Source organism: Gallinula chloropus, assembly GCF_964237585.1.
Source record: "Gallinula chloropus genome assembly, chromosome: 1".
In the NCBI taxonomy this organism is placed as follows: domain Eukaryota; kingdom Metazoa; phylum Chordata; class Aves; order Gruiformes; family Rallidae; genus Gallinula; species Gallinula chloropus.
In genome coordinates, this window is record NC_140085.1 from 186,577,840 (window position 1) to 186,597,297 (window position 19,458).

At 40.4% G+C, this 19,458-nt stretch overlaps 1 protein-coding gene across 1 annotated transcript in view; it reads left to right on the forward strand.

Annotated features, from left to right (window-relative positions):
* Positions 1-9,859: 9,859 nt before the first annotated feature.
* The window catches only part of TRPC4 (transient receptor potential cation channel subfamily C member 4), a gene marked incomplete at both ends in the record, with an annotated part of 101,338 nt that continues 91,739 nt past the window's right edge, over positions 9,860-19,458 (forward strand). The window contains one exon of the mRNA XM_084266429.1: positions 9,860-10,237. Within this exon, the coding sequence (XP_084122555.1) occupies positions 9,860-10,237 (378 nt within the window). The remainder of the gene's footprint in view (positions 10,238-19,458) is intronic.

A 19,458-nucleotide genomic window follows, 5' to 3' on the forward strand; every position in this document is an offset into this window, starting at 1 on the left:
TGGCCTCTGTTTTGCCTCACTGTCAAGTCTGATAAATGAAATGACATGAAAATAAAATAACAGAAGAAAAAATAATGGCTCATATTTTTGTTCCACCTATCTTACAGAATAAAATAAAATGGTGGTAGGTATATTTAGAACAAAGTTTTCAAGAATAAAGTTCATGCAGTTCACAGGCAACATTTGACATTCATAGCTACAAGAGGTCAGAGAGTCAAAGACTCAGTGAGTACTAACAGAAGCAGGGACCTCTGTGATACACGTAAGTAAATAGGAAACTGACTGAAACTCAAGCACTGGGGAGGAAGCTGATTGCTGCAAGAGTAGGAGAAAAAAAATCTTTTATATATATGTATCATTGCTGAATCGAGTGCATTAAGAGACATGAATTTTCTTTTGCTTTGCTCTTGAGACCAGTTATTTCACTATTGCAGGAAGCAAAGTTTGAAAGGGTAGTCTGTCCAGCATTGCAGACCCTATATAATAAAGTATAAGTTTTTTCCTTATACTGGAAACTTATTGACTGAAAACAACTGAGGAGCAAAAATACATGGGTTGTCAGCATATTGAAGGTGATGATTATGGTACAGCCTTGAACAAGGCGATTATAGGTCTAAAACTTAAGTGAAATACCTAAGCATGAAATAGAGGATTATTGAAATCATTGTATGAGAAAGCAGCAAAGTGTGTCTTGGAGTAAGTTGTGCACTTCAGGTCACTCAGAAAAAGTGATACAGCAAAGAAATAGTGTAAACAGAGACTGAAGATTCAATTCAGATGTCCACTTGTAAAAACCTGTTACCACTTCAGGGCCCCAGGGCTCAGGGGTGGGACAGAAGAGCTGGAGGGTGTCCATACCCTTTCAGGGCAGCAGCTGGGTGACAGGTAGTGCACCCTGAGACGTTTTGGGTAGGAGCAACAGGCTGGAGCTGTTAACTGACAAAAATACTGATTTCAATAAAATTCTTCTGTTGGAGTTTGTAGCCAATGGGTAACCAACTTTTTTAGATTAGTATAGCTACATTTTGTTTTATCTAATTAGATTGTAGAACATTGTCTACTATTAAGTCTTAATTGTTTTGCTTTGATATAAATGTTGTTTTGATTTCATTAATCATTATATTTCTTTTTACTTGAGTTATTATATCATTGGTAGCTGAGTTTAGGTAGTAAGTTTTACAGATTTTCTATTTTTGAAGTCTTTTAGTAAAATATATTAATGTGTGCTGACTCACATGTCTCAATAAGCAGTGTGAGGGCAGAACCATTAAGGATCTGGGGGGGGATACAGGCCAATAAATTCCAAAGACTGAAGAGTTCCCCTTAACTAGTCTTTATTTCTTGCCAGCTTTTGTTTTATTTTAGTTCGACCTCTTTTGAGGCTCCCTGCAAAATACACATACCACTCTGAGGGCAGCAGCCAGTACTTAAATGTTTATGTGAGTGTATATGTTTGTACGCAGATCTCCTTGCAGCTGGCTCACTATTGGCCCTAAGCACTAGAATGTGTTTTAACTTATGCTTGGGGTGGCTTAACTTGTACATCTGAAAATGGACCCACACGGGAGTGTTTTTATTAGGAAGTCTTTACTGAAGCTATTTGGGCAGCCTGCCCAAAACCTCCATTTTCTGGCCAAACTTCATGCGGGCTGGAGCTTCATCACGTGAAGCATGGGAAGACATGCAGACCTGCACAGAAACATTTCCTGGAGCGTAACTCCTACAAGTAGTGCTCCTGTCACAAGGTACTCTGCTTCCTCTCTACTTTCCTCCTCAAGTGAAGACCTTTTCTGTGCAACCATAGTTTGATTTCTCAGCAGAAATGGTGTACTCCCATGCTTTCCTCATTTGGAGAAAAAACACCGACCCTTTCCATAAGCAGGAGGTTAGCCCACTCCTCACATCTGATAAATGTTCTTGTGATGTACAAATGCTACAGGATCACATCCACAGAGGATAAGGTCTGAGCTACTGTTGGAAGTGCTGGCAGAAGGCCTTCTGTGTAGCCAGATGACATTGAAGTACTTTCTCTTGAAAATTATTTTGGAGAGTTCCTGGAATTCACCCAGGAGAATAACACCAGACAAGGAGACAGGGAGGTCAGCTCAACTGGATGATGCAGTCACCATTAAGACTATCTGTGTTATTGCCTTCTCTGTCCTTCCCACTCCAAACTGTCTGCCTACTCGGTAGGCTGGGCTGCTGACGTTTGTTCTCCATCATTTTGAAGAACAAGTTCGTGACAGTTACTGGAAAACAGTCTTCTCTGCTGTGGTAGCAGACTTAAACGTATCAGTATGCCCCTCTGAGCAAGAACAAATATTTCAGGATTCAGGGTAATTCCCACACTTTCCCAAGGATGTTTGCATACTGCTACCCATCCACAAGAGGTAACCACGCATGCGGGTTTTTTTTTCAGTGTCCTCTTTCTAGTTTAAATAAAACTGGAAAGATGAACTAATTTAATGTGTACTAGAGAGCTATAATAACTTAATGATACTTTTGTGAGCTTGTGGTGCTTTTTCATATGAGGAATTTACTAGGCTGTTTTAGCTGTATTTGAAGCAGTAAGTTCTTGAATCCCTCTGATTTTAACAATTACGGAGATTTGAGATACAGTGTTCCTGACCCCAAATTTTCATGCCCCTATATGATCTGTTAATAATTTCTAATCGCTCTCAACAATGGGGATTTTTTATAATCACCTGAAATTATATTTTAATATTTCTCAAACCTCAGGCTGATACCAATCCTGACTTTAAAGGTCACTGTTACAAGAAGAACCTGTCTATCTCAACTAAGATCAGCCCTAGAAGATGAAAATTTTCTCCCATTCAGTGTAGCCTAAGTGAACTTACAGAACAGCCTTACACTATATGTGAAGCACTATTCTTTCAAACCCTCAAAATTGCTATGAGATCGCATCCTGTCTTAAAACTGACAAAAAAACTCCATCTAAGCAAGTAATCCATGTCACCGCATTAAAGGTTTATCACATTCGGTGTCAGCATTTGCACTCTCCTGGGATCTGATCTCTCTGAATGTAAGATGCTGGTAGAATTTCATCTGTCATACATCCATTGTATCTTGGTCCCTCAAAGCTGTCCTTTCTACTTGATGTCCTGCCTTGCTGACTGTCAAGACAGAACACACAGAAGCAGACAACATGACATCCTACCTTCCATCATCCATCTGCTCACTGATGGCTGTGTACTGTGTCCTGTTCTTTGCTTTACTGCAATGTGGATTATACAGTACTTTAAACCAGCACACAAAAAAATTAATCAACTATATTCCAAATTAATCAGCAGTCTCAAGGGACTATTCATACTGCACTATTCAGTTCATCTCCTGCATGCATGACTCAGTGTTAAAGTCCGAATTACTACTTTTGCTGTTGTCAGCTTTCAAGTCCGAAGTTGATCATAGTTCTAAGAATGCAAAATTGCTTGCAGATGAAGACTCCATATACTTATTGCCAGTTATAACAGCTGTAAACCCAACAGTGCTAGAAGACACGTATGGGCAGTCAAACTCCATCACCTGCAGCTGAGGTTGTTATAACAGTCCCTGGGAAGGTGTTGGCTCAAGCCATTTGACATCCTCCCGTGCAATTTCCAGGCAGTTATCATGGACCACAAATTATTCCTGTAGACAGTTCACATTCAGCTGTCCTATTTTGGGACCTTAAATTTTCAGCAGTATGTGCAGAGCCTTTCCAGTTGACCTCAGTGCTAGAGGCATGTTTGAATTACTCATCTAGATATTTGGTTATACACCAGTACCTGGACTGATGATGGATTCAGAAATAAAGGGTTTGTCTGATTTTCTTTTGTGCTTATTCAAATGAAACAGTCTGTCCTTGTGACTGAGAGTGAAGGAACTTCATGCTTCTTTTGGACTGGGATTTAACAGAGCCTGAGTCTTGCTTTCAAAAATTCCCTTAGAACATTATTTTTACTGTGTATCAAATAGGATTCTGTGTCAGATTAAAGCTGGGTATGTCACAGATCTACTTTAGAAAGAAAATTTCATACTTGCATGAAAATAACAAATGTCAGAAATTTTCCTTTGCCATGAAAATTGCATATATAAAATAGTTTCAAAAGATCACAGAGAAATCAGCTTGTTATTCACTTGTCATAATTGTTCTGGTTTCATGAGCAGGGTGCTTCCATAGTACTTCTTATGAAGTTTCCCCTTTTTGTTTTCATGCAAATAGTCTGAAAAGGAAACTTAGGAGCACAATCAGAAATGTGGTTTAGACATCATGGAAGAAGCTATTTGGTATAATAATGCTATAATAAGTCTTAGGGGTCAGTGTCCTGGTTCTGGCCAGGCCAGAGTTAACCTCCCCAAGCAGTCAGTACAGGTGAGCTGAGTTATCCCAGGTCAGCTGAGTTAGCCGAGCTGTTTCCCACACCACCTGACATCACTTCCCCACAAAAGGGGCTGGTTGGGGAGGGGCGCTCCTGGGTGCCTCCAGGGTAGTCTGAGTCTTTTGTGGTCCTTGTGTCCTGCAGCACTCTGTAATCCTTGGTATGGGTGTGAGTGTGATTGGCTGTTACTGTTCCCCTTTCATGGTGCTTTTGTCAGTAAACTGTCCTTAAACCCACCGAGGCTCTGTCTGTTTCCATTTTGGGAGGAGCAAGTGGTGTGTGGTGCTCAGCCGCTGTTTGGGGCTGAGCCACCACAGTCAGTGATGGAAATAAAATATCTTTAGAAGGGCATTATTAATGAGGATTTTAGAAGTTGCACATGTTGATACTATAGAGCACATCTGTGTCCATCCAGGTGCCCATCTGCTGAAGGAGATGTGCTGCCATTGAGTGTCTCTACCTGTTTCTGAAAGGGTTACAATAGGTAGGAAAGTGGCTTTTTACAGAGGACCTAGGTAGGTGCTGGTGGGTCCCTCTTCTCTCTGTCATACCCAGCTAAGAGTGTTTTGGGTTAGGAGACAGCATGCAAGGGAATGCAAATCAGGGTCTCCTGGAAGAATAGTAAGCAACTGATTCTATTTGTAGGTGCAACAGATAAGGCAAAGGCAGAGGCTGCACAAAAGCTATGGAATTCTGATTGCTTTTCTTTTTAGCTTTAACTCTGATGGGGAAGCTTCTATGTACCTTTGTTTACAATGTGCATGTATCTCATGTGTAATACATATGATACAGCAGCAGAAGACAGTTTCCAGTTATTTATTTTAGCATCAGTAAAATCAATAATCAGCTTAAGAAAAATCGAATTATCAAACACAGATAAATAGCGCTGAAGCGTTAAACCTTTGCCACACTTCTTTGGGTGCAGCCCAGGATACAGTTGGCTTTCTGGGCTGTGAGTGCACATTGCCAATTTGTATCCAGCTTTTAATCCGCCAGCACCTCCAAGTCCTTCTCCACAGGGCTGCTCTCAATCCATCCTTTATCCCAACTACCTTACTGACCATATTTGATGCCGGTTTATTTTTTCTAGTTGTGTGAAAGTTTGGCTAAGTGTTTAATTGTTTTTAAGTGTGTTTTTTTGAGAAACATGCACTGTCAAAAAAGGTATATTTTCAGCTATGACATAATTTTCTAATAAAGATTATTTTTAAATGAATACATCTTCATTTTGCAGACAGTGAGGTTTGGGGTTTTTTTCCTACCATTAATCGTAATCCTAAAACATTTCACAGCTGGGTTTACAGTTAGTCACCTGTGCATGTTGCAGCCTAGTTACTCTGGTATTCCACATTGTATGTTACATAATCTCTTCATACAGAGTGCATTAAAGAATAAGTTCCATCCTTTCAAAGCTTGATATTAATTTTTACCTCTTCTATTGTAAGTGCTGTAACTTAATGCCTTGTCTGGATTAGTAGAGCAGAACACTGATCAGTGTACTATTACATCTTACAGCAGTAGAAATTTTCTGAGCTATCAGTTGGGCCAGAGAAATTATCAAATCTCTTGCAAAGGCAATTGTAGGATTTTTTTTTTCCTATCAAAAATACAAACCAGCCCACAGATAAAGTAGAAAGGGGATATTGTGATACTTCTCTAAACTGATCAAAATAATTTATTTTGCTTTACCACATCTGTTGTATATTCTTCAAGTCAGAGAGGGTTCCTCTAAATGTTGAATATATTGCATTAGTTATAGCATATCTTAAATACAACCAGTCAGGTTTGTGAAGATGACAGGCAAAGGAAGAATATTATTGAAGATCTATTCCTCTCTTTTTTAAAGTTCAATAAAGAGACGGAAAACCAAATGAATTTCTCCAGGGTATGAATTTGAACTCCATGAGTCTGAACACTTGGACGACTTGGGTACAATCTGTCACATGATCTTTATTGGCTTCTGGTTGTAATGTATTTCTGATGGGTGGTTTTATTCTTGTTTTCAGGGCAAGTTATGATGTCTTTATCTTTTCTGTGAAGTATTTTGTTCTATGTCATGTATATGGAGTTTGTGGAAACTGTAATTCCCCTTTTGCTAAGTTTTGCACCAGAAGTGGTATGTTTTCTTTAATTCCCCTCACACTGGTCCAGTGTACAGGACCTCTTGTTCCTTTAGACTCTTATTCCTGCAGAGTTTACAGCTCTCATAATGTGACAACGTAAATCTGTCATATGCATGTTTACTTGTGACACCACAGTATCAGTTGTCATTCAACACTGTATGTACATAAAATCAAAATAAAGGTTTTATTTTTGTCAACACCCATGAAACTTACCTTTGATGTATATACTATCTTCCAGGAGTGCACTATATCAGTAGTCAACCTCTACTTTCTAATTGCATGTAAACATATATTTTAATTATGAAAAAAATCATTTATGGCTGATTATTTTCAGGAAGTGGCACAGGCAAGAGAGAAAGACTAGCAGAAGGCCACTGTTTAGAAGAATGATGATGTGTGTTTATAAAACATTAATTCTGAAAGAGGCAAACTAAGCTTAGATATAATTTCCCCAATCAAGAATCATGAAGAGGTAAACACAAGAGTTCCAGCAAGTGTTTTCTTTAGGACTTACAGTGAAGTAATAATAGACTTTCCCCATCCTTGTCATAAAAACAAAGAAACAATCCCCCCAAAAATCATCTTAACAAAATCACAGTAGATCCCATCTGTAAATCCCTACACTCTTCTTCTACCATAAGCATCTCTATGGGGCCCAATTTAGTTTATCCAGGTTATTTTCTGCTTTAACTCCCAAGAAATGGGAGAGTAGGGGAGCTTTTATCAATGATCTTCCAGTTGCAGTCACTCAGTTTTCTCTGGGGTCTTGAACTTTGTGGAAGACTCTGCTCTACACTGGGCTGCTGCAGCCTCACCTAGACTACTGCATGCAGTTTTGGTCACCACAGTACAAGAAGGACACAAAACTATTGGAGAGTGTCCAGAGGAGGCCAATGAGGAAGGTGAAGGGTCTGGAGAGGAAGACTTATGAGGAGGAGCTGAAGTCCCTTGGTTTGTTCAGCCTGGAGAGAAGGAGACTGAGAGGAGACCTCATCATTGTCTGTGGCTTCCTGACAAGGGGGAGCAAAGAGGCAGTGCTGATCTCCTCTCTTTGGTGACCAGTGATAAACCCCGAGGGAATGACATGAAGTTGAGACAGGGGACGTTTAGGTTACATATTAGGAAGAGGTTCTTTACTGACAGAGTGGTCGGGCGTTGGCACGGGCTCCCCAGGAAAGTGGTCAAGAAGCATCTGGATGATGCCCTCAGTCCCATGCTCTGACTTGGCTGGTCCTGTGTGGAGCCTGGAGTTGGACTTGATCCTTATGGGTCCCTTCCAACTCAGGATATACTATGATTCTAGATATTAAGAAACTGAATAATGGTTGTGCATTGTTGTGGATTAACCCAACATCTGCCTGACAGATTTTAAATAGAACCCTCCCCCCCTTTGAGACCTAAGTCATTCTCAGGTGTCAGCTGGAATCAGGCAGGATGTCCTTCAGCCTCCCTGTAACTGGAAGCAATTTGTGAGCAGTGGAATGGAGCCCTGTATCTCCATGGCTGTAATGGGAACCAGCATCCTACCTTTCTTGTAGATAACTGCTTGCAAACATCTACTTTTGAGTCTGTTTATTTGGACATGAACATCATTAGCACTTTTTTCTTCTTGAATTGAACTTGCAATTTTGAAAAGCAAGACTGAACAGCAAACTGATCAATACAGTGCATTAACAAGAAGTACGTGGTATCTCTGTTCCAGGAGTAAAAATGTGTGCTATCCATCTGTACCTTATTTTACTTAGAGTGTGATTAACAGAACATAGTCCAAAGCAGCCCAGAGCGAAGACCAGTATCATCTTCAAAGGAGAATTGGGAAACATATTGCAAAAGATTGCAATTGCTCAGCTCCTGTATATGGATCTGGAGAAGAATTCTTTCTAACTTGTCTCCTTTGCTGTCTTCTGTCTGCATTAAGCTCTGTTGATCTGCTCTAGAAAACAAAGAAAACAATTTAGTAGTGGCCTCTGTACTTACCTCTCACCACTGCATAAGGAGACTGGAACAGATAAATTACTATGTTCCTCACAGTGTTTAGTTAAATTTGTAGAGAATCAAAACTTCACAATGAAAATACATACTGTCTTTTCACATTTAGTATCTCAACAAAGATTTTTTTTTTTTAAACACCTGAAGGAATTTGACAAAAAGACAGCAGGTTACTGCAATTTGGGTTGTCAGCTGAGAAAATTACAAGAAACTCCAGTTATTTGACTAATAAGCTGTTCAAACTCCGACTGAACTGTGGAGGGAAATATTTTATGTGAACCTGTCCTTTTAAGTCAAATTTCTCTTCTTCCTCTTCATTTTTTTTTCCAAGAGCAAGGTATAGCCAGGAGAAAATTTTCCTGTTAGAAGGAATTATTTTTGCAAAGTCCTTGTACAAAATATGCAGAGTAAAAGCAGAGGCATCAGATGCTTTATTATATGTCAGACTTTAGCATTGGTTTATAGTTGTAGTGTTTCAATATTCATTCTAGTTTACAACTGAATAGTTCAAAATCAAAACCATGGTTATTATCTGTTGGTCTGTGGGACTTGATCTCATATAGATTTTGTTTCTCCTTCTAGGCTCTGAGTTCTGATTTGTACGTTAGTAATTCTGGTTGGAAAAGCATTTCAGATGAATGTTTTTCTAATAGTATGTAGGATTGAATCGAAATCTTAGTAGGAAAGCTCACCACTGAGCTGTGCAATCTGTGATGGCCACAGATAAGGTAAGTCAGGGCATTTCAGCAACACTAGGAAGACGTAAATGGTAGTAACTATTTCAGCTCTGAAATGCTCTTTCTGCCTGAGCTAAAGAGGCAGGTAAAAAGCTGTATCAATTATCCAAACACCTAGGTTGTGTAGGATATTGCATGGAGGTACCAAATATGCAAAGGCCTCATGAAAGACCCAAGCCATGTTGGAGTGCAGATGGGATGACTCATACATCTCAGGGAGTACCTTAGATGAACAACTGAACCTAAACTACTACCACAATCAAGTTTAAACTCATCAGCAGCAATTCAATGAAAAAAAAATTGAGGATGAAGTAGAGCTACACATTTAGTGCAAACTACGTTGTATCACCTTGTGCTTGTCACAGGTTTAAGGAATAGGTAACAACTGCATGGTGTGCTGACAGATGTACTTTGACTTGGTTATATGCTTCAGTTTGCAGGTTTTGCTGGTGGTTGTACAAATTCTGTCAGTAGAGACTGTTTGTACTTGTTTAATTGTCACTTTTTAAAACAAGTTTTAAATTCTTATGTAATGCAAATATCAATTTGGTGCACTGTACCCCAAAAATATATTACTGATTTAATCTTTCTTTTCATATTGCAGAGAAAAAGTATTAGAATGGCATAAAATATGGCCCAGTTCTACTACAAAAGAAGTGTCAATGCTCCCTACAGAGATCGAATCCCTCTTCGCATTGTACGGGCAGAATCTGAACTGTCTCATTCAGAGAAAGCCTATCTGAATGCTGTGGAGAAAGGAGATTATGCCAGTGTGAAGAAAGCTTTGGAGGAAGCAGAAATTTATTTCAAGATCAATATTAATTGCATTGATCCCCTGGGAAGAACTGCACTCCTCATTGCAATTGAAAATGAGAACCTTGAGCTCATTGAGCTGCTCTTAAGTTTTAATGTATATGTGGGAGATGCTCTATTGCATGCCATACGAAAGGAGGTAGTCGGTGCTGTGGAGCTGCTCTTAAACCACAAGAAGCCCAGTGGTGAGAAACAGGTATGTGCAGGATTTTCTCTAGTTTTGTAGCCTGGTGTAATAATGAGAGAAGTATTGTTCAAAGGAAGCAGCCAAAAAGAAAAAAACAAGCCAACCATCATCTGGCCCATGACTATTTGGAATCAGAAAATCAATAGTTTTGATGCCATATGTGTTCTATGCATTTGTGTTTAGACATCATAGAATGATTTGGTTCCAAAGGAACACTTAATGATCATCTAGTCCACCCCCTTGCAACAAGCAGGGACATCTTTCAGTATATCAGGTTGTGCAAAGCCCCATCCAGCTTGGCCTTGAACAATCTTAAGGATAGGGTATCCACAGCTTCTCTGGGCAACCTGTTCTAGTGTCTTACCACCCTTGTTGTAAAAACTCTTACATCAAATCTAAATGTACCCTCTTCCAGTGTAAACCACCTTGTCCTATCATTGCAGGCCTTGGTTAAAAGTATCAATGTTTTTCTCATTAGCTCCTTTTATATAATGAGAGACTGCCCTAAGCTCTTCACAGAACCTTTTTCCCTCCAGGCTGAACAACTTCACAACTTCAACTCTCTCAGCCTTTCTTTGCAGGAGGGGTTTTCCAGCCCCTCTGACCATTTTCATGTCCCCCCTCTGGATCCAGTCTAACAGCTCCATGTCTTTCTTGTGCTGTGGACCCAGAGCTAGACACAGGACTTCAAGTGGGGTCTCACCAGAGCTGTTTAGAAGGGAAGACTCCCAAACCCCCTTCTTGGAGACTGTGCAATAAGAAGATAAAAACTTCTTTAAGTCACAGCTTTCATCCGTTATAAACTCACTCAGAAAAATCTGGAAGTTGATAAAACTGTTAGGTTTTGCATGTGAAACCTCTGAGGTGGTAATATTACTCCTGCAGATACTAGTGGGAAATCCTTAGTCATTCAAAGATGCACGTCATTCCAAAGAGAATAGTGATGGAAAGAGGTGGTCCATTTGAATTAATACAGCCCCTCCATGTGGAGATCACAATCTCTCAGTTCAGCAAGGCAACACTGGGAGACATGACCCTATTGATCAGAACTTCAGCCTGTCATAGTCATCCATCCTAACAAGGGCAACTGAAAGGGTACAAACTCTTCTCCTTTTCTCCTTGTCTTTTCTAAAAGGAGAATTCATTAGATACAGTATTATGTGTCAGATACTCTGCTGATACTCTGCTTCCCCTTGCACTATCTTGAGACATCACTAGGAGGAAGCTAGCCTCTTGCATATCCTCCTCATTTTAAGAAACTAGTGGAGATGGGATAACGTCCAAAATTTCTGTTCTTCTTAGGACTCTTCCAGGAAGAAACATCTTTAAAATAGTTATAATATCATACTGTATTTTCATCTATTTCAGTGTTCATATATTACAGGTACTGTATTAATGTATTTCAATGAATAGTATGTTGAAATGATTACACCCCTTTCAAAGATAATGCATACAATATACTTTAATTACAGTATAACGTACTTGCTATGGATAGAATTGCAGATAACAGGTAAAGAGTATAATTTTTGCTGATAAAATAACATGAATTCTATGCTTTTTTATTATGGAAAGAAAGAAAGAAAGATAGTAGGTCTTTGTACAAATGTGTGTGTCTGCCTTCTTTTCTCGACAGTAAAAGCAGAGCTCCTTTATAATGACAACTGTTTTATGTCAGAGAAAGGAAAGAAAACTAGATTAATTCTATGTTTTTCTTGTTTCATTATATCTCAACTGATAGTGTAGATGATAATACAATATATGGGAATTTCTCAATGCAGCGTACCAAGACCTGTAAGGCTCATTGCTCAGCCCTGGGCCAAGCTGGTTAAACCACCGGTGACTCCATTCTCCAGCCTCTATAGTGAAAGTTGCCATTTACAGAACATTTACCCCACGTCATTGTAGCCATCGAAAGTTGTATCTTATCTGTGATCTAGCTGTCTGGGCTCCCCTTACCAATAGAGAAAAATGGATATTCCTGGAGAACAACTCATGCTGTCTTTCTCAATTACTTGTCTTAGCATAAACCACTTTTTGGACTAGATAGAGGGCTTACAAATTTACCTTACAGTATGTGCCTCAATTTCAGGCTGTTCTTTTTACTTTTAGGAGTACTTTTGGTATGTGCCACAGCTACTATAATGGAAACGCTTGAATACAAACAGTAAAACTTGCTTTAGGTGAGCTTCATGCCATAGCAGGCAAGAGATAAGCTTACTTTTTGGGTGCATACTACGGTGTAAAATTAGCCAAAGACTGCTTTACTCCAACTAGAGGTTACCTCTCTGGGATGGAGTTTAAGCACATTGTTTCAGTGCCAGACCCCATTGCTGGCTGTACAGCCGCTTCTCTTCCTTGGCTTTCCTATGGGATAACAGTGTTAACATCCTTCTCAGATTTGATGTGCAAAGTGTTTTACAAAAGCTAAGTTATATGCTCTTTTCACAGCAGCGCTTGCTGAGAGTCTTCCCATTACTGCAAAGAATAATCATGAGTCATTTAAAACAAAGACATCTCCTTTTGTGTCTGTACAAGGCTAGGCTTGCCCATTTCAAATGCAAATAGTGCTTGCAAGCCAGTGCTTGCCAAAAACGGCTTTTAAACAAATAGATATCATCGCTTGTACTGGGGACCCCAAAGACCATTAAACTTTTCTAGGTGTTGCATGTGTAGATAATCACGTTGGTACATTTTTAGGAACAGGTCATGCTGAAGAGAATGTAAATGAGCTTTACATTTTTGCAGTAAGCATTTTGCTGCAATAAAGGAGATACAACTGCGAATATTTAATATAATAAAAAGTACCTGCTGGCTCAAAAATCATTACAGCAGCCTGAAGATAATGAAATCTGGATGGTTAGAATGATATAATAAAATTGGTATTTTCAACACTTAAACAGAAAGATACATTTTTTCCCAGAAGAATCTAGTTTCTTTTGAAACTCCCGTTTCCAACTACAGCATGATTTTTTTGGATGACTTTTTATTTGTAAATATTTGCCATATTGTTTAGATGGTGATTCATTTTCAGATCTGTGTTTTTAATAACATGAGATATTTGCTTGTTTGGTGTTTCTTCTTTGTGTAAAGTTTGTCATGTGTGGTAAAGTCCTGGTCCCTTAAAGTTAGTGGGAGTTTTGCCATTGATTCAGTGAGGTCAAGATTTCACCTGTTGGGGTTTTTCGCCCTGATGAAAAACTATTCACAGAGGAGACAGATAATAAGTAATAAGTAAAATTCATGTGCTAAATACTGCCAAGCTCAAGAAACAGTATAGATTCCCAAGTATGTCATTAGTTATGAAAGTTTTGAGCATTCAAAGGCGGAAACAAAAACTAATGACTCATGATTTACAAGTAAACTGATTAACTCTGTTATTCATGAAATAATATGTATGTATGATGCATAGATAATTTCAGCTTCACTCATACAATACAGTATGTAAAAAGAAAGAGTTTTTAAGTGTAGGATTTCATACATAATTCAAGAGCTCATTGACAATATCAGAAAGCCAGAGAAAATGTCCTTTTATATCAACAGAAAGCTACAATTCAGGACAGCTGAAATGGATCTTTTGAAAAAACTGATTTTCCCAAATTTAATTTTTTAACATTCAGATATTTTAAAAAAAGGTAGAGATGTAAAAAAAAAAAAATCCAACCAAGAATCAATGCATTTAGGTGGGTTTTTTTTATTTTTTCATTTTTGAAAGCTTTTCCAACCAATATCTTCAAAACTAGAGATCCCACCAAATCTTAGTATTCAATACTTCCTCCTCACCACCAACCTAATAATGAGATCTTGTTAATATTATCTCTGAGCTAGTCTACTGACCTCGTGGTGATTAGGGTCTACCTAATATCCTAATGTAATGTGCTTTGCATTTCAAAGACCACATGTGTTACATTGGTTTTAATCTGATTATCAATATAGGGATACATCTGGTGCCACCTGGTGACTACAGATGAGGCATGTATGTTTAACAGCTTTGAATTCTGTTTGACTCATGTTACTCAGTGTATGAGTGAGGTTTATACATTAACACAACTCAGGAAAAACTTATTTTATCACTTGCATTATATTTTCTACACTTTTTAGCTGTACCAGCTGCTAAAGCACATGTGAAGGTGAATGAAAGCACAAATTGAGGTGAATGACTTGAGGAAACTTGTCCAAGTACTTCTAAATTACCAGTTCTTCAAAGCCATATGTCTTGAATCATATGCCAAGTCACTACCCTGTTGGATAGTTGAATGCTAAATTAAGAGGGGAAAAAAAACCCCATGCTCTTTAAAATTTAGTATCTGCAGAAAACACATTTATCTTATTAAACTGCATCCACAGATGGGATGGAGGTTAGGTAGCATAAAGACTGAGTAGAGTACCGTTATTTGAATCACAGTGTGCTCTACTACTTGAGGAAACCAGGCATCAATCTCTAGTAGGGTGATGTGCCACCTAGATGTGCATGTATATTCAGGAAGACTGAAGCAGAGGTATAGCTGTCTTCTAAGGATGCTACAAAGCACGTAAGTGAACCTGAAGTCTCAGTCATTAAACTTGAATCTGTGTAGTGTTGTATTAGCCAACAGTCTAGATTCAGGGCATGGGAACCTGACTGCAGTGTTTACAGACATTGCCTGGTTAGCAAAAGCACAAGCTAGTGCTTTCATGCCTCCCTACTCACTATTAGACGTTGATCTTGTGATACTGTGGGTATTTTTGTAGGTGAACACCCTAGGGACAGCTTTCTGCAGATGGCTGAAAAAAGTACATTGCTAATGCCAGACTGACATCTGCAAACATAAGGCAATTGCGAGAGGAGGGAGAAGTTTAGGACAGGGAGGGAAATGATCACAGTGATGTGTCCCTTGTTCACTCCTCCTGTGGTGTGGAAGTCAGTTAATGTGGAAACACTGCTGGGCATGGAGGGAAGGCAATGGTAAGACAGAAGCTGGCAGACTCCAGCCCCTGCAGCTTTTATTCTCTCAGTTTGGAACCAAGAAGTTAGCCATCAAGGTGGTTTGGGAGGGAAATTTATTTAGCACATTACTCACTCCATGGGTGCTTTGGATGCAGAGATGACGTCACTGTCTTCCCCAGAGGTGCTGCTATCCTCAATGAGACTTCTATCCCTGTCTCCTGTCCACTGTCCAGACAGATCTTTCTGCCTGTAGTGCATCAGCTCATTGTACATCACCATTTCTGTGGGGTCCCAGCAAGATACATAATATCTAGATTTTTCTCATCTCTTGTTCAACATTAGCAGAACATGCAGAGAAAAGGAGAAATTGCTGGCACACAGCTGGAAGTAGGAAGCTGAAAAGAGACCATATCCACCTCTTGAACCTTTCATAGCTTGTTTACTCTCCTGGGACAACTAATGTCACATCATAAACTACTTTATGAAAAAAATAAATCCCTATCTTCTACTTGTTATGCTATGTCATACATGTTGAATTTCTCCATCTCATACTTGAAGCATCTGTTTCTGCTGCTTGCTCACTCCCACACACTCAATTGTGGACTCTGCCAGTTAAAGTCAAACCAGGAAGCCAGGCCCCAGCATCTTCAATGTGCACTTCAGACATCATTGACCTTGTGCTGGGTGTGCATGGCAAGGTTTAGGTAACAAGAGGAGGTGGCTTCTGTGGGAATCTGCTAGAAGCTTCCCCTGTGTGCAATAGAGCCAATGCCAGCTGGCTCCAAATGGATCTGCTGCTAGCCAAGGCCAAGTCAGTCAGCAGTGGTGGTAGTGCCTCTGGGATATCATATTTAAGAAGAGAATTTAACCAAGAGAAATTGTGGCCAGAGAAAGGAGTGAGAATATGTGAGGGAAATGGCTCTGCAAATACCCAGGTCAGTGCAAAAGGAGGGGGAGGAGGTGCTCCAAGTGCTGGAGCAGAGACTTCCCTGCAGCTCATGGAGGTTGATTGTGGAGCAGAGATTCCACCTGCAGCCTATGGAGGACACTACGCCAGAGCAGATAGATGCGCAAAGGAGGCTGTGCCTCTGTGGGAAGCCTGTACTGGAGCAGGCTTTTGGCAGGACCTGTGGCCTTGTGAAGAGAGGAGCCCATGCTGGAGCAGGTTTGCTGGCAGGACTTATGACCCCATGGGGGACCCATGCTGGAGCAGTTTGTGAAGAACTGCAGCCTGTGGGAAGAACTTGTGTAGGAGAAATTGGTAGAGGACTGTTTCCTGTGGGAGGGACCCCACGCTGGAAGAGTGTGAGAAGGAACAGCAGAGACAATGTGTGATGAACTGACCACAACCCCATTTCCTGCCCCCCCTGTGCTGCTGGAGGGAGGAGGTAGAGAAATTGGGAATGAAGTTAAGGTTGGGAAGAAGGAAGAGGTGGGGGGAGATGTTTTTAAGATTTGAATTTATTTCTCATTATTCAACTCTGATGTGATTGGCAGTAGATTAAATTAATTTTCCTGAGTTGAGTCTGTTTTGCCTCTGACAGTAATTGGTGAGTGATCTCTCCCTGTCCTTACATTGACCCATGAGCCTATCATGATATTTTTTCTTCCCTGCCCAGCCTAGGAAGGCAGTGATAGAGTGGCTCTGGGGCCTCCAAAAATACTGATCCATGGCACAGACAGTTTCATATCATCGGTTTTAATGAATTTTTGTGGCAATGTCTCAAAGACCTAAGAAAGGGTAAGATTAATGCATTGGATAAATATTGATAAAAATAGTAGTTATTAGAACAGACGAAACCCAAACATCCAAAACTTAAAAGGTACAGACAGACATTCCTGAAGGACTGAAAAACATAAAACATATTCCTTGGTGAAGAGCCTATAGTGTGTAGGTACCAGAGACAGGGTAAAAGAGTCATAGAGTCATAGAATGCTTTGGGTTGGAAGGGACATCAAATATCCTCTAGTTCGTCTGGCAGGGACACCCTCACTAGACCAGGTTGCCCAAAGCCCCTCCCTGGCCTTAAATGCTTCCAGGGATGGGGCTTCCACAACCTCTCTGGGCAACCTGTTCCAGTGCTTCACCACCCTCAAAGTAAAGAACTTCTTCCTAATGCCTAACCTAACCCTACCGTCTTGCAGCTTAAAGCCGTTGCCCCTTGTCCTATCACTACACTCCCTGGTGAAAAGTCCCTCTCTTACTTTCCTGTACAACCCCTTTAAGTATTGGTACGCTACAATTAGGTCTCTCTAGAGCCTTCTCTGGACTGAACAAGCCCAACTCTTGCAGCCTGTCTTTGTAGGGGAGGTGCTGAAGCCCCTTGATCATCTTTGTGGCCCTCCTCTGGACCCGCTCCAACAGCTCTGTGTCTTTCCTGTACTGGATACCCCAGAGCTGGACGCAGTACTCCAGGTAGAAGAACAGAGAGGGGTCTGGCATATGGTTAGGAAGTGGTAGCATATACTGATAACCAGAATTAGCATCTCAGCAGCTTCATGAATTTTACTGCCCTTTCAAGGCTATTAGTTAAGGTGGGGTTGAGCTACCCAATCTGTAAAGGTCCCTTCCAACCCACACCATTCTATGATGCTATAATGCTAAGATGGAGATGATCTCAGCAGGGATCGCCAATGCTACCTGGTCATAGTGGACCTGGTAATGCCCCCCCGTCCCAAAAAAAGACACATGCACCTTGCAGAATCCTCTTCCACCACCGCAATTCTCCTCATAATTCCTGTGTTTTACAAATCTTGTTAGCTACCATTTGGGTTGTTCTTAGAGCAGATTCAGTGTTCTGATTTCACTACCAGATTCCAAGACTGCCTCAGGAAATGCATAAGGATAGCTGTCATTTTCTCTCCAAACAGTTGGCAAGCAACCCTTTTCATTAATATTTAGGGGTCTTTTTAGTAGCCTTTCCAGTCATAGAGGCTTCACAACTGGGATATTCCTGAACAGTTACGCAAAAGGAATGGTATATTTTAGCCTTTGTCTCTGAGGGAAGTGACCCCAAAATGAAGGAGATTAAATGTCTGATGTAGGGGGTAGTGATGGCAAGCTGGGTTTATATACTTTTATAAGGAACATGGTATCTGGAAGAGGTGGGTGAAGAAATGGGTAAGCTGAGAAGTGCCATGTAAGAGGATATCAGTTCTGATATTTTTGCATACCAGGTGTGAATCCAGGAATCTAACCCAGCCAGACATATCCTAATGCTGTTGTATGACACATACACAATGCTTGTCATGGATATTTTAGCCATATGAGAATGAGAGGATCCATTTTTGAGTTCCATAGTGACAGTATCTCTCAGGGAGGCACCTGACCATCATCCCACCTCTGGATGTCAAAAGAGCTAGTAGAAAGCTACAGGGAGGCCTGGGCAGCTCCCCCACCCCTCCCCCCCCCAACTGGATGAGAGGCAGATCAGCACCTCAAAGCTTCCTCTGGTATTTATTGTGTTAGCAGTCACTGTGAACTCTTGGGCAGGAAGAGTTATCCAGAATTAACCGTGCGGATCGGTAGGAAAGCTTGCTATCTTGGGTATTTTTTGGGACATTGGGAGAGAAGGAGCATTATTTTTCTGTCACAGGCTAAAATTATATTTTATAGATCTTGACGCATTTAGCTGGTTGATAATATTTGGAGTGTGGGAAGGTAGAAGAGGAGGTTTTTGACAATACCAGTTGTCTTTCACTTGAATCTGCTGCATGCAGTTCTGATCAGAATAAACAACGATTGGTTTCATGCCAAAACGTGTCTCAACGTCTGATTTTTTTTTTTTAGCAGTGTTGCCATATAGCTTTGAAAAGAAGGAAAGGATGTAGAACAGCAAGAAGGAAGGAATGGTCCTTCTTGAGGATGTGTCAAGGATGTTGTACAGTATAGTTTCTAGGCCACTGGGGCAGGCTGCTATGTGGATATTCAGGCATTTGTCTAAGCTATCTGGGAAGGGATACAGACAGCAAGGCTAGGCAACTCTGCAGGCAAAGTGCCTTCATCCTGGCAGCATTCCCAGAAATAGATAAAAAGTCTAGAGGTGAAAAGTCAGGAAGCAACATGAAAGCAGCACAGAGCCTGAAGAGTCATTTTCCATTCCTGAGACGCTGGCAACATAGATTCTGCTTTTCTTATGGAGCTCCTAATTCCCCACATGTGGCCTCATCTCCTGCTCTGTCCCATCTGTGTCTCATAGTATCTTTGGATTTATTGAAATAGCCCTTTGAGGAGTCTTAAGGTCCTGAGATGAAGGTCTTCTCTGGAACTGTGTTTGTAGCTGGGAGGATACCATTTTGCCACCCC